At 50.4% G+C, this 16022-nt stretch overlaps 1 protein-coding gene across 2 annotated transcripts in view; it reads left to right on the forward strand.

Annotated features, from left to right (window-relative positions):
- The window catches only part of Ctdspl (CTD small phosphatase like), a 127918-nt gene extending 114636 nt beyond the window's left edge, over positions 1-13282 (forward strand). Inside the window, exons 7-8 of one of the 2 annotated variants that reach the window (XM_036193780.1) lie at positions 3691-3876; positions 6758-10219. In XM_036193780.1, the coding sequence (XP_036049673.1) occupies positions 3691-3876; positions 6758-6883 (312 nt within the window). In that variant the 3' untranslated portion in view covers positions 6884-10219. Of the gene's footprint in view, positions 1-3690; positions 3877-6757; positions 10220-13258 lie in introns of those variants that run through there. The other variant, XM_036193781.1, reaches the window with a different exon arrangement.
- Positions 13283-16022: the final 2740 nt, after the last annotated feature.

Genomic DNA, 16022 nt, shown 5'->3' on the forward strand with positions numbered 1-16022 from the left:
CAGACTCCCAGCCGGAGTCCCAACCCTCCACCCTCCACCACCCCCCAAGCTGCCAAGAGCCTTTTGTTGAGGTGGAGGAAGCTATTTTTACGGTGACAGGTTCCCACCCCAGATGGGATGGATGCAGGCCATGTGCACACTGCCAGGCTGAAAGGCTTCTGGTTACCATGGTGACAGGGAGCATTTAGAACAAATGCTCCATGAAGTTGCTGTATGCAGCCACCTGAAACCAGTTATTCACAGATGAAATCGTGAGACCTGTCCATTGTGACTATGGAAGGATGGCTGCACAGCACGGGCATGCTGGAGCATCCCTCTTCTGTTGACCAGGAGCCAGATGTTAGAGGCCTCTGTGTCCTTGGGTTTAGTGGCCACAGGTTTTGGGGAGGAACAAATAGAGACAGGTATGAAGTGTCATTTACCGGCACAGGCTGATGGAAGTTCTGACTGGCTTGGGGAACTGTGTGGTTTCTGGTAAGTCCCTTTACTTCTGGCACCTCGGTTTCCTCTGGTCTAATTGGAGCTAATTCCATCTGCTTGATGGAGTGGATTAAATGAAATGGCCCACGTGAATGGCTCAGCACAGCTCCCGAATCCTTAGGCAGACGTTCGCTGAGCCCTCACCATCTTCTGGGCACTGTCACAGGGTGAGCATTCCTGATGTTCATTGTATAGTATCGTAAGTATTGGTGGTGGCAATATCACCCAAACGGGGCTCATAGGTACCACACTGTACTGAGGGCAGACAGAACAGGCCAGCTTCCCTCCCAGATCTGCCCACCGTGATCCTCATAGTCATGCAGTCCACTTGGTACCACCACCAATGTCTCCATGAGCACCTCGGAAACTCTGAGTACCCCCAAAGATGGGCTCTGTGGTGTGCAGGTTAACCCTTTGTGTGTAGAACTCCTCCAGGGCCACCAGCAGCTTCCTCCTTCATGGCCTGCCTCAACAGCACCCTCATTCCTCTACATATTGAACCTTGGACTCCAGGTTCTCCACACTACTCCACTGCCTGTGCTGACCAAGGCAAGGGACACCTATACAGCACTCCGCCAGCCTCATCAGCTGGCCTCAACGTGAGCTGCTAAGGAGAGATCCTGCACCTGGGCTTTGTTCTCTTGTACAAGACAGAGCACAGCCTCAAGGAAATACTCTTCCCCAGTGGCACCAAGACTAATTGTGTGAGCAGCCTCAGTAGTGCTTCTGGTGCTGCTCCGGGATGCTAAAGAACCTGAGTAATAACCAGCCAAATAGCAAGCTTGAGGATTGCACCAGCGCGCTGGACTGAGGCTTGTTTTCCTTGCCGAGATTGAAAAACACTCTTCCTTGGCATTGTCCCCAGTGTTCTCCTAAACATCCCTGTTCGGGCTGCTCTTCCTGGGCTGCGCTCTCCTGCACTACCATCTGTTTCTCTAGCCCTGCTTCAGTGTTATTCTTGCCCTGCAGAGCCAAACCCAGCTCCCAGTACAGCCTTGTAGCCTTTTCAACCCCAGTGGCCGAGTTGAACTGATGGGTGGTCAGTGGTCTAGCTCTTGGGGATAAGTTTAGCTCAGCACTCAGCCGGCAGCATTTATATAGTGTGTTTCCCTGCCTCCTGCCAGGGCCTACAGGTGCCACCCACTGACTCCCAGATTCCGTGGTGTCTGCTCTTCTATCGTAATACCCTTTCATTCAGTCTCCCTTCACGTGTGGTAGGGCACCGAGGATACAGAAGAGAAGAGGTGAGCCCCTGCTTATGGGGTGCCTGTAGGCCTCATCCTGATCTTGCAAGCCTGGAGCCCCCACACACTTCCCTAAAAGATGATTGACAGGACTGGAGAGATAGCTCTCGCAAAGGACCCAGGTTCAATTCCCAGCACTACATGAAAGCTTACAACTGTCCCTAACTGAAGTTCCAGGGGATCCAGTGCCTTTTCCTGGCCTCTGGACACTGCACACACATGGTGCCCCTGCATCTATGCAAGCAAAACACTCATGCACATTAAAATAAAAACAAATCAATCTTTAAAAAAAAAATTAAAGGATGATTGTTGCCTCTGGTGGTAGCAATGAAGAGAACACATCATTCTCCATACAAGTTAACCCTTGTAGACGCTCACATTCCCCTTAGCCAGCTTCACCCAAATAGTGCTCTGAGCTGCGTGGTCAGTAGGAGATGCAGCTGCTCTGGGCTCCACCTCCCTCAGGGTGTCCTTGGAGTGAAATGGACTTTCCCATGGACCCAGCTGCAGTGCATCTACGGTGGCCTGTATGACTCAGCCTCAGGTGTCTGCTCCCTGGGGATTCCCGGCTGTGGGATTCCAGCTGTGGGCCTCACTCTGGCCTCGCTGCTGAGTCCAGGCCTCAGGCTTGCAGGACAAGGCAGGGATGTGCTACATGCCATGTGCTTACTCCAAAGACACTGGGGAAACAGTGGGAGTTTTAAGCAAGGCAGAGATAGGACGGACTGGATGCCCTCCAGTGTCCACTGACAAGTGTGAGGTGAATGGCTGGGAGGGGAGGGCCTGCAGGATGTAGGAACCTCCAGGCCAGGAGACCTGGTCCAGACAGATGCATTAGAGCTAAAAGAAAAGAAGAATGAAATGAAGGTGGGAGGCAGGATATTTTTGGAGATGAAACTGACAGGAACTGCTGATGGATTCGATGGGAGAGAACTGTAAGAATGTAGTGTTTTCTGTTACACATGGAGAGGAAAACACCACAGTCCTAAAATACTTCAACCATTCAATCCTTCTAAAAGTGGTCTAAGAGGCAGATGAGATGGCTCAGTGAGTCAGGGCACCTGCCATGCAAGTCAGGCGATCTTAGTCCAGTGGAAGGGAAAACAGTCCCGTAAAGTTGGCCTCTGACCCCATGTGCACGTCATGGTGCACTTGTACACATGCACATACACAACAACAATAAAAATGTTAAGTAAGAAAATACAAAGTAAGTCTGAGAAACTGGGAAGGTAGCATCGCTGGAACCTGCGTAGAACCCAGTGCGGCAGCCAGTGTGCCCCTGCGGATCCAGCACTGGAGGGGCAGAGTGGGGGTCCCTAGGGCTCACTGCAGATGGTCTGGCTGAACTGAGAGCTGCAGGTGCAGGGAGAGACCCTGACGCAAAAATAAGGTGGAGAACAATAGAGAAAGACACTCTACAGTGACCCCACTGTGTCCGTGCACATGTGTACACGCACACAAACCAAAACGAGGAGTCATCCTCGGCAGTTTCTTACAGGGCCACAGGTCTTCAGCTTCATAACTCTGTTGACTTTCCTGAATTCCTTAGAAGAGCAGGCCTTTTCTGCTTCTTCCTTCCCTGACACTTCTGGCTGCCTTTCTTCTCTCTCAAGCTCCCCCCACCCACCCTTGCCTGCCTCCATGTGGCTTTTTTTTAAACCTTATTTCCCCCAGTCTCCTCTGAACAACTGCCAAAAGTTACAGCTTGCCAGACCTGGGGTTTTTCTTTTCAAATCTAATAAAATACACCAAAACAAAAAGCCAGAGCCTGATGTCATGACTCATACCTGTGACCTCAGCACACAGAAAACTGGCACAGGAGAACCCCATCCTGGGCTACTGAGTGAGAGCATATCTCAACCCTCCTGCCCACCCACGCCCCCAAAAAGGGACAGTGTGTCTTGGTGTCCTGGGTGAATTTCTGCATCTTCCAATTGTTTGGCCTCATTGAGACTCTACTTTCCAGTACGCAGACCCTGTGGCTGACCTCCTGGACCGCTGGGGTGTGTTCCGGGCCCGACTCTTCAGAGAATCCTGTGTTTTCCATCGTGGGAACTACGTGAAGGACCTGAGTCGCCTGGGACGGGAGCTGAGCAAAGTGATCATCGTGGACAATTCCCCTGCCTCCTACATCTTCCATCCAGAGAATGCAGTAAGTAGTCCCAGAGAAGGAGCTTAGAGGCGCTGTCCGACTCCAGCTGCCACACAGGCACCACTTCTGAACACCTGCACAAGGGGGGCTCTGGACTTTTTTGGTTTTCTCACTTTTTTGGTTTCTACACAGGGTTTCTCTGTGTAGCCCAGCCTGTCCTGGAACTCACTCTGTAGACCAGGCTGGCCTTGAACTCACAGAGATCTATGTGCCTCTGCCTCCCGAGTGCTGGGATTAAAGGCGTGCCACCACCACCTGGCACTTTTTTTTTCCAGATCTTGACTCAGCTACTTAATAATGGCATGACGTTGGCTTCATCTTTAGCCTCCCTCCTCATCTGCAAGTGAGATTGACGGACACTGCCTCCTGGGATGGTTGAGGACTCTGTGTGGTGATGATAGGTGAAAAGTATTTAGAACAGTGCGGAGACCTGGCGAGCGCTCGGCAGGCTGCCTCCTTAGCACTGAGTACTGTAATGGGGAGGGAGGGCTCTTTCTCTCTGCCACTAGCTTCATGGAGCTGCTGCTGCCCAAAGCTTTAGGACCTCTCAGACTCAGGAGGTGACCCCTCAATGAAGTGTGTCTTTAATAAACAGGAATGAAGCACTTTAGAAATGGCTTACCATCAGACTGTCAGCTCTGCCCCCTCAGAGGGGGCACGTAGGAAGGTCCCCACGTACAGCTCCTCGGAGTATAGCCAGTCTTGGCGCCTGCTCCCAGGCAGCACAACTCACAGGGCAGCAAAGTGGTGCCCTCCACTACTTGCTGGGCACTTCCAGGAAGAGAAGCCAGGCCCACTGGCAACTGCTGCAGGGTCACCAACACCAGGCCCAGTCCGGATCATTCTCTAGGAAAGACACATGCTTCCCAGGCTCATCCCAAGCCTTCAATGCAGATTTCCCATGCATAATTTACCGCCCGCCTCCTCCCCGAGACAGGGTTTCTCTGTGTAGCTCTGGCTGTCCTGAAACTTGCTCTGTAGACTGCACTGGCCTTGAACTGAGAGATCATCCTGCCTCTGCCTCCTGAGTACTGGGATTAAAGGTGTGCGCCGCCACCACTCGGCCATGCATCCCTTTTTTAAGTCTAGAATTCTATAGCTCTACTTATTATAGGGGGAGCGGGGACTACATTCAGTTAAAAGGTAAAAAGAAACAGTCAAACTGCCTTACAGTTAAATACGTTCATGTTGCCAGGTGTGGTGGTGCACGCCTTTGATCCCAGCACTCGGAAGGCAGATGTTCTCTGAGAGTTCGAGGCCAGCCTAGCCCACGGAAAGCGCTTCAGGCTAGCCAGGGCTACATAATGAGACCCTTTACATAAGTAAATAAGTTCATGTTAATAAGTCAATCGAATTCCACCTGATGCACCTGGCAGTTGTCTCCAGCAGATACAATGTGTCTCCTGCTGCCACAGTTCCCTTACACACACGGCACAGCCATTTCTTGTATTAGCTACTGTACACCCTGGCGATCTTGTCATCTTGGCGGGTTTTCTGGACAGGATTTGAATTGTTTAGGGCAGGATCTAAGGATGGTCCATGCATTGCTTCATTTAACGTGTCTCCGTTCTAGACATTTCTTCTCTCCCCATTGTTTCTTCTCCATCATTTCTCCGTGGAAAATTGACTAATTCGTCTTATGGGAATTTTTACATCCTGGATTTGTCTAGTCATTAGGAATTAGTGTTCTCTAACCACCCTTCCTCCTTCAGGCGAGCAAGTAGACTTTCTATCTGCTATTTGATTAGACCCAGGCTTCCTTTAAATTTTTTCTTTTTAAATAGTTTTATTTTTAATTAACTGCATGTGAGTGAGAATATGCACATGAGTGTAGTGCCTGTGGAGGCCAGAAGAGAGCATCAGATCCCCTGGAGCTGGAGTTACAGGGGCACGTGAGCTGCCTGATGTGGGTGCTGTGCTGGGAACTGAACTCAGGTCTTCTGCAAGAGTAGTACACGGCGCTCTTAGCCACCAAACCATCCCTCTTGTTAATTTTTCAAAGAATTTATTTTTATTTACATCTATACCTGTGTGCGCTACACACATGCAGTACCCACAGAAGCCAGAAGAGCACAATGGATCTCCTGGAGCTGGAGGTAGAAGAGATCATGTGTCACCTCATGTGGGTGCCGGGAGCCAAACTTGGGTCCTTTGGAAGGGGAGCAAGTTGTCTTAATGGCGGAGCCATCTTTCCAGCCCCTTCTTTTTTTCCTAACAAGAATATGTCATAGGTGGGGCTGTTGACATGGTTCAGTTGATAGAGCACTTACCTAGCATGAGTGAGGCCCTGGGCTCAATCCCAGGACTGAAAGTGAGTACATTCATAAATATCTTTTGGTTTCCCCAGACTTCTTTTTGACTCTCTTCTGTGAACTCCTAGCTGCTCTCTGCTAATACTGCTTCCTCCTCCTCTACCAAAAGCTAAAGGGAGCCTTCTCTCTGCCAGAGTTTCCAGATGCCCTGAAATTCGACACTTTCACATTTACCTGGGTACTGCTAAGCCTGAGCAGGCACTCTCTGCTTCTCTCTGACACACAGCTTGGAGCAGCGACCCTAAGTAGAGTCTGGCCCGGCATGCCTGGACCGGGCTCTGTGGTTGACAGATACCCTCTGAGAGGCATCGGGTGCTCTGACTGGCTGTGAGCTATTCAGTGCCATAAAGCGGGCTTTGAAAATGGGCAGGGAGTGTCCATCTGCCCTTCATCAGGAAAGCTGAAGGGGGCATACTCACACACTGGGGCCCTCTGCCTCACTGAGTCGTCTCCCACGCCTATGCCAGCGTGCTTCGGCTCAGGCACTAACTGGGGAGCGAACGTAAGGACGATGGTGACAGCGTCACCCTGGGCCCCATCCTATGGCCTCCACACACACTGTCTTGCAGGTGCCTGTTCAGTCCTGGTTCGATGACATGTCGGATACGGAGCTGCTGGACCTCATCCCGTTCTTCGAGGGCCTGAGCAGGGAGGACAGTGTATACAGCATGCTGCACAGATTGTGCAGCAGGTAGCCCCAGCCTCAGCCTGTCCCCACCTGTGCACTCCAGAGGCCCTGGCTCAGGGGACCCTCCTGACCTCAGCTCCCTGCAGGGAGCCTGAGAAGACTCCGTGCTCTGGGCCGCAGGGTGAATGTCGCCATGCCTACCTGTTTTGTTTTTTTTTTTAAAGAACAGAAACAACTATTTTAAAGAAAAAAAAAAAACTCTTTTAATAGATTTCATAAAAGGACATGCATTTTACCAGATTCGATTTTCTTAAAACATACCAAAAAGAAAAATGAAAAAAAAAAAAACAAAAAACAAAAACCTTGGTATCTTCCAGACGTCCTTTCAACTGTCATCCCCTCCAAGAGACAGTCCCCTTTGCCTCAGTCTGGAGCAGCTGACCCAACTCGGAATCTCTTTCCTACAGGATGAAGTGCCTTTTTGAATGTTATTTTAAGCTGAGAGTTAATTTTTGTATACAACCTATTTCCAGACATCTTTTAGTCTTTTACTGTCTCAGACACTCTAAGACAACAAACAGGACCATTTTATAGAACCTGGTAGCCTGTGTGGTGGGGTGAGGGTATGGCCAGGAGAAAGCGGGTCCAGCTCCCTCTGACAGGATTTTTTTTGTGTGCCTGTCATTGTTCCCACTCATTTCTGGCTAGTCTGGAATGTACCTGCCAATGGCCCAATGCTTTTATGAAACAACCGATTCCTTTTATTATGATCTCTGATGTTGATAAAATTGTCTTGAAGTTGCATTTCCTCCTTGAACGGTGACAGTACGTCACATCTGCTTTCCCACGACTGTCACGTCTGTCCCTTGCTGTTTTTCTGTTGTTATTGGTTTGAGGAGAATCGTCACAGAAAACCCAAAACCCTTGGATTGTTAAGTCTTTCCTTTCAAAGGCTGGGTACACGTGGAGCTGTTTGGGACTTTGCTGCTACTGTGCTGCCACCAAATGGAACTGACCAGCGGCTGTTACACTGTTCTTTGCCACTGTGCCTATGCTCAGAATATGCTCACCGCTCAGCTGCATACTTGGACAGGGTCAGAAGCAGGTGTCCCGCCCCATCCAGCATGGCACCAACTATCTCCCTTCCTTGGCCCTGGCCACCAATAATGCTGAAGGGCACAAAGATTCAAAACAAAACAAAAAGGGCGAGGGCACCACTCAGGTGTGGCATCACCTCCCTCTGCAGTCAACAGCAGAGCCTACGGTAGAGCTCTTCAGTCTCGCTTGAGAACCTGTGGCCTCAGCCAGCTGCCAACTGATGTGGCCCAGGTCCATCTCAGCCTCTTTGGAAGCACAGCCTCTTCGAGCCAAGGGTTGGAGAAGCCTGCCTCACGGGAGACGGGTTGCTTCAAACCAGGGAGAAGGGCCCCTCCCTGGAGCCCGGGGTCCCTCTCGGCCGCCGTTCCCAGTTTGGTGTTTAGCCGTGCCGTGTCGTGCTGCTCCCTCGTCTGGGGAATGAAAAGAGCCCTTTTGTGTTGGCGCCATTGCCTTAGTCCTCTGTGGGTTGGGCCTCAGCCAGATTTCTGCTGGGAGTCGCTGGTACTAACAAGACTCAAAATCAGGGGTCAAACTTTAAAAAAAAAAATGTATTTCCTTTCACAAAATAATGAAGCCAGCTTCCTGGCCTGTCTCCCCACAGTGCTTTGGTCTGGGAAACTGCTGTGCATTCAGAACAGAAATATGGAGGGTCTTCAGATCTCCTGACTTTCTGAGTGTTCCAAACCCAGTAATCCCTGTGCCAATTACAATAGAAACTGCCCCTTCGCTAAGCATTACCACAGATAACAGTTCCGTGGCAGATCCGCACATGCCATAAACCCTCATGGAAACCAGTCATTAACCGATCCTGCTGCCTTAAGTGTCCTGAGTGTCACGCTGTCTGCCGTGTGTTGATTTCCACACAGAACAAGGCCTGGATGAGAACCTCAGATTGTCACCTGTGCCTCTTGCTTTCGGTCTCACGGGCCTTATTTGGAAAAGGGGGCAGAGTGGACTGAAATTCCAGAATATTTCAGGAGAAGCAAGCCTGGAAATAGTGCTGTGCTTCAGACAGGTTCAAGGCTGACCTTGGCCTTAGAGTTCTGGAGCTGCATGTGCACTCGGGGCCCAGCTTCCAGGTGGGGAACCCTGTTCTTGCCACCACAAACATGGAATGTCTCGGGTGGTCGGCAGGGCCTCTGAGGGTTCTGAAGTCCGCACCTTATTGGACCAAGCTCCAAAATGCCAATTTTTCTTTCTTTAAAAAAAAAAAAAATCTGCTTTATGTACATAATTGAAAAAAAAATCTATATTTTTTAATCAGTTACTTGTAAATGAAGCAATAGAATTCTAATAAGGCCAAGAAAGGAGATGAATGTGTGAGGTTTATTTTCTTAAGGTAAATACGGGTATTGCTTTTAATTGTTAGTTTATTAAAATGTGGGCTTGAAAACTTATCAGCCACTTCTGTGTGCCATAATCTTCCCACATTACCAAAACACTCCATCTCCTTAGCCAAAAGAAACGTCTGACCTCCCGGGTTCATGGTCCTCTCAGCTCCAGGTTAGGACCCCTCTCCTAGACAAGTGCTTTTGACATGAAGGTCTGGGGCAGGACGGCTTGGGATTGTGGACTCCAGCCTACACCTTTTGCATGACCTCAAATGGGGGCGTCCTGGGCACCCCTGACCCCTGATGATGTTAGTGCTCTGTCTTCCATTTGTTCTGGAATCCTCCATGTTGGTCTGTGGTTTCATGCACTAGCTGTTTGTAAACAATGCATTTGTATCCTAATAACACCGCCTGTCACCCATGGCAGTTGGTGGGGATTCTGTGACACGGTGCAATGTTGATGAGATGACTTTGGGGACATGAGGATGTCACATGACACTAACTTGTCATGGTTACAGCATTTGAAGTTGGGATAGGAAATGAAACCTGTAAGTGTGTATAGCCTGGCAGCGTTCCACAAGCCTATATTTTGACAGATGGCTTCCTAATAAAAATCCAGAAACACACAGCCCTATTGGTCAGACACTCGTGACGTTTGTGCCTCTGCTTCTAATGGTGCTGTGCTGGACAGCTGGCATGCCAGGGGGTGAGAAGAGCGGGTGGTTCCCTGCGCAAACTTACTGGCTGCCTCTGCACCTGCTCTACTGTAAACCTGACCACGCCCATCCCTCGAGCTGCCTGAAGATGGATACCCCAGCAGTGGTGATGCTGATGTCTGGGGAGTTACGGTTTTCTGCTGGATGTTTGAATGTGATGATCCAGCGCCGGCCGCATATGTGGTGTGTGCACGATTCTGGGGGCAAGTATTGTCAACCAGTGATTCCCTCCTGCCGGAAATAAACTCGTGAAACTGTGCTGTCTTGTGGTTGACCTGCTTCTCCAGGCCTGTTATGGGGCTTTATTTTTCCTTCCCCTGCACACCACACCCTGCTGCTTCCCACTTCTACAGACCAGGATGGATAGGAGCAGAGCAGGAGGACTCAATGCCAGAGTTCTTGACACCCCCCCCCCCCCCCCCGACCCTGGGGTAAGCTAGAAAACCATTCAACCCAAATTGCTTGTAATTTGAGAAGTGACAGCTACTCAGCCCTCTGGCCTCTTTCCCCAGACAGGCAGAGTGACCCCACCCTCCCATAAGGACTCCAGTCCTACCAGCAGGCTACCTCATGGTCTTCGGAATTCATGGGGAGGGTCCTAGGACCAGTCCCCTTGGGATCGAGATAGAGCTCTAAACACACCATCGCCACCACAGGTTCTGGGTACCTGCCCTTCACAGCAGAGCTGCCCAGCCAGAGGACAGTCATTTTGACTTAACCTGGGTCTGACTTCTAGTCTCCCCCCTGTCCTGTCTGCTTCTCTCTGCTCCTTAGTCCGTCCGTTCATATCCTCTGCTGTTTTATACCTCACATACACACTGGCTTGTAGCAGCCCCTGGCAGGTGGAGACAGTCATCAGAACACTTAACTGGGACTTGGGCTCCCTGAAATGTGCCCTGCACTTTTCTAGTTATGACAAGAATGGGAGGGATTAATTAGGAAAGGTAGGAAGGGACAGCCTGGGAACAATAGCAGGCTAGCTGGCAGTTGGCAAGCTTATGGACAGGAAGTGCCTGTGGACAGTTGGCAGGGTCCCTGGAGTATCCAGACATGTTAATTTCCCTTTGCTGGAGATAGCTACAAATCCACAGGATGCTCAAAGCCCAGAACCTCTAACTAGTGAGGCAGGCTAATCCCAGAACAGACTGGACCCTCAGGTTATGGGACAGAGGCATACAGGCCCCCAAGCTTTCCAACCAAAACCGCAGCATAGCTCTAGCTGCGGCTAACTGAGAATTACCTGAGGCTGAGGGCATTCCTCAAAGGTACCAATTCCTGCCTTTAATGCCAGCACTTGGGAGGCAGAGCCAGGCAGGTCTCTGAGTTTTAGGCCAGCCTGGTCTACAGAGCGAGATCAAGGACAGGCTCCAAAACTACAAAGAGAAACCCTGTCTCGAAAAACAAAAACAAAAGGTACCAATTCCTGAAGGGTGACAGCTCAGTGGGTGACGGGAGCTCTTGCTGACCATTGAAGGCCCAGCACCCACATAGGATACAAGCTTCTAAAGCAAATGTGAGAGCCTAAGTTCGGTCCCTGAAACGGACATAGACACCAGGTGTGGTGGTGTGTCCTTACAATCCCAGACCTAGGGCAGCAGAGCCCAAGATACCTGGGGCTCACTTGACATCCATCCTAGCCTACCTAATCAGTAAACTAAGGCCAATGAGAGACCTTGTCCAAAGGAGATACAACATCCTGAGGATAACATTCCCACCTCCAACATGCATGTGTACACACGCACCAATGCACACGAAAGAAACATGCTCATACACACCAATACATGGAAAGAAGGAAAAGGCTAGACTCCTCACGGCCACCCTGGCTGCTCTGACTCAAACCTCTCAGAATGGAAGCCTTCTTTCAAATACTCCCGGTGACTCGAATGTGCAGCCAGGGCTGGGGACAGCTGACTGGCCACAGAGGGCTGGGAAATGTGTCCCCAAACTGTTCCAGGCCTGGTGCCCACACAGTGTAGCTGCCATGAGCAAGGCTTTGGGAGTTGACATACAGCTTTCTTTGGAAAATGCTTCATACATGTTCACTGCTTTAAAATGAACCTAGAAAAGTACCGAAAGCCCTTCATGGGTGTGGGAACCTCTCCACGGCCAGAGCAACGGCAATGCTAGAGGAGAATCCTGGTTGAGGGTCTGGAGCGATGGCTCAGCAGTTAAGAGCACTGTTGAGGAGGTAGGACCAGTTCCCAGCCTCCTTGTCAGGTGGTCCCCAACCTGTAACTGCAGTTCCAGGGGCTCTAATGTCCTCTTCTGGGCTCTGTGGGTACCTGGCACATACATGATACACAGACATATATGCAGGCATTCCCACATACAGATAAAGTTAACTTTTTGTGAACCTTGGCTGGGTCAAGTGAATGGGAGCCCAGGTCACCTGCCAGGAGCAGAACACAGCTGTCCACTCTCCTGCATCAAGGGTGGGACAGTGTTCTGCCCCCAGCTGTGTCCTGATGGATGTTCTCCCCTCCCTGAGCCAAGCAGCCGAGAGGCAGCTTGCATTTGCAGGGCCCGGGTCCGTCTGTCCATAAGATTCCCAGCTAATACCTGCCTTAGGCTCTGAGGCAATTCCATTTCCTTGTCCGGCAGCCAGATGTGAGGACCCAGCAGCCCACAGCTGGGCCACAGCAGGGCCAGGGATCAGAGCGGAGGGGACAAGAATCAGAGTATCTCCAAGCACTCGGAGTTGTCAGCAGGAGCAGAGCCAGGTGACTCTTCCCATGCCTACATCCTCCCCTGCAGGGGAGGTTACTCACCAGCCTGGGGGAGACTAGGCAGAGCACCTGAGAGCAGCACCTGGAGGGGTGGGGCCTACAGCCGCTCCCTCACCTAGGTCAATATTGACAAGAAAAGGTAGGGCCCTGGGAGATAAGATGGCAAGAAAGAACATAGTAGCCCCAAATCCCTGGGAACCTACAGGTTGGGCTTGTAGGGCTGCCTGGGCCAGAAGTCAGTGGGATGAGGAACTTACCAGACAGCCCAGCCAGGCAAGCCCAGCTCAGTCAGACCCCAAACTAACAGCTAAGGATTAGGGTGGGCATGTCCACAGGGGAGGAGGGGATGGCCAAGCAGAGGAAATGGACCAGAACTCCTCTCTTGCTCTAGGGAAGGAGAGAGGGAGAGAGTGGGTACCTCTATTATTGAAGTGACTGGGCCTACCCTGGGTCTCAGTTTCTCTCTCTCTCTCTCTCTCTCTCTCTCTCTCTCTCTCTCTCTCTCTCTCTCTCTCTCCCTCTCTCTCTCTCTCTCTCTCTCTCTCTCTCTCTCTCTCTCTCTCTGCCATAGGTGTAATGGCCACAAGATGACCCAAACCAGACACCAAGGGTCAGGTCTGCCATGTCTCCAGGCTCCGCAACCACAGGTCACAGGGTGGGGGTGGGGATGGGCATGTCTAGGGGGTGATTTTGCCCAGGTAGTGTCATCTGGGTCCTAGGGACACAGAATTTTGAGGAGAAGGGCTTTTGGAGGAGCCTTGTGTCTACCATTAAGCTATTGAGGATGGATTGTGCTAGATGGGGTTTTTTCCAAACTGGGGAGATGGAGGGATATCACCCCCTGGGAAGAAATGTCAGCTCATTAAAAAAAAAAGCAAAAAGCCTGAGTCCCTAAGGTCATTCGCCAGGGGCAGAGAACAGCTGTGGAGAAAATCCCGTGCCCTGCTTCCATACATACCTGCTTGCACACACAACACATACACACACACACACACACACACACATACACACACACACACACACCCATAGAACCAGGCACAAGCCACAGCAACACACAATCTGAGTGAATGTGATACATCAGCCACCATCCTAGAAGACAGCTCTACCAGGGCCTTGACCTCACTGGTCCACATCCCACAGGGGTCTACAAGTCCTGGAGGAGTGTCAACCAACAGTGCTCCAGTTGAGGGCAGGAAACAAGGAAAGGCTAGGGCAGGAGGCTGCTTCCATGTGGGCGGTGTTATTTGAGCTAGGACCTGGATTCAGAAGAGGAGCAGAGACGGGCCCTGGGGAGGCAAGGACACCAGGCCAAGGAGCAGAGATGGGCCCTGGGGAGGCAAGGACACCAGGCCAAGGAGCAGAGATGGGCCCTGGGGAGGCAAGGACACCAGGCCAAGGAGCAGAGACGGGCCCTGGGGAGGCAAGGACACCAGGCCAAGGAGTGGTATGAGGAAACAGAGCAGAATGTGCTGGGTGCCTTCCAGCTATGGGAAAGCACCGCACAGCTAGAAACTATAACTAGTGGAGGGATGCCAGATGTGCAGCTGGAGGGAGGTTCAGGTAACTTGTCCCCATCAGAGACTGGGGACAGCAGGAAGAGGTTCAGAGGTCGAGGTGAGATGTCTCCCTATAGCTGATCAAGACCCGAGGAATGAAAGGTTCGATGGTGGAGGGGGCCATGGGGAAGTGTTAGTATTTAGAGTTTATAGAGTAGTCATTCCAGTTTTTATTCTGTCTGTGTGTCTGTGTTTTTTTGCAGGGAGCAGGAGAGTGTCATGTGCACAGGTACAGTTGCTCTTGGGAGGTCAGAGGCTGGCATCTGTTGGGCCTCAGTCACATCTCCACCTTCTTTTTTGAGACAGAATCTCTCACCGAACCTAGAGCTCACCTAGGATCCTGTCTCAGACACCCCACTGCCCCAGTCTCAGTGCTGGGCTACAGGTGTGTGCCACCATACTCAGCCTTTATGGATACTGGGAATCCAAATTTCATTCCTCATGTTTGGGCGGTAAGTGTAGTACCCACTGTTCTACCTCCTTAACCACATAAAGGTTCTGTTTTCAAGTTGGGGAGGTAGAGATGTGTATGGGTGATGGGGATGGTCAGTGTCCCCATGCCACAGAATTGTACACTTAAAAATGTAGTGTGGCACACGCCTTTAATCCCAGCACTCAGAAGGCAGAGGTTGGCGGATCTCTGTGAGTTCAAGGCCAGCCTGGTTAACATAGTGAGACTCTGTCTCAAAAATAAACAACACATGGTAGAGTGGTAAATATTTTTGTTTTGTTTTATGAAACAGGATCCTCTTAGCCTACACTGACCTAGAACTTGCAACCCTTCTGCCTCTACCTTCTCAGGGCTGTGATCATAGGTAGGTGCCTCTATGCCCTAGGATGGTTTTAAAAAACTTAAAAGTAATAAAAATTTTAATGTAATATGTTGTTTAAGATTTCATTCAAGTACAATGTATTTTGATTATATTTGGCCCCCTCATCCACCTAACTCCTCCCAAGCCCACCGCCACACCCACTGAGTCCAACAGGATAACAGATTGGAAGTATTCAGTTAGCTTTCTGTATCTGCAGGTTTCAAAGATGTGGATTTGACTAACTTGAATAAAAAGACTTGAGGGAAGGCTGTGATTACTAAACATGTTTAGATGGCTTTTCTTGTCTGTCCCCTGGGTGTGACAACTGTATAGAGTGTTACACTGACCTAGATACGATTGAAAGGCTAGGGAAGGGTCCGGTGCTGTGTGTAAATACTAGCTCATTGCATGAGGGTCCCAAGCAGCCTTTGCTTTTGATATCCATGGGAAGCATAATTAGTCTTCTTACAGATATCAAGGCATGGCTGTATTCTACCGTAACCTCTAAAGCTATGGGCCTAGAAGGCAGACACACTGGCACACTGCTGTAATCCTAACATTCTGAGACTGAAGCAGAATTGCCACATGTATGTAGCAGGTCTTTCTTTGGACCACCAGCTCCCAAATAATGAGATGGAGACTTATTAATTATAAAAGCTTGGCCTTAGCTTAGGCTTGTTTCTAACTAGCTCCTATAACTTAAATTCACCCATTTATATTAATCTACATTCTGCCACATGGCTTGTTACCTCTCCTCCATACTGTCTGTCCAAACTCCTCTGAGTCTGGCTGGGGAATTCTGCTTCTCCTTGTGGCAAAGTGGCTCCCAGCATGGGTGTGTGGGTTCACAGAGATCCATGGATATAAGGTGCTCAGAGGCACCTTAAGAATGAATTTAGCCTTTCTGGCTGTAGGGGGATCCAGTCTGTAAGGACTGAAACATTTCCCCTTCATGCAGGACATTTTT

Source organism: Onychomys torridus, chromosome 7, assembly GCF_903995425.1.
Source record: "Onychomys torridus chromosome 7, mOncTor1.1, whole genome shotgun sequence".
Classification (NCBI taxonomy): Eukaryota; Metazoa; Chordata; class Mammalia; order Rodentia; family Cricetidae; genus Onychomys; species Onychomys torridus.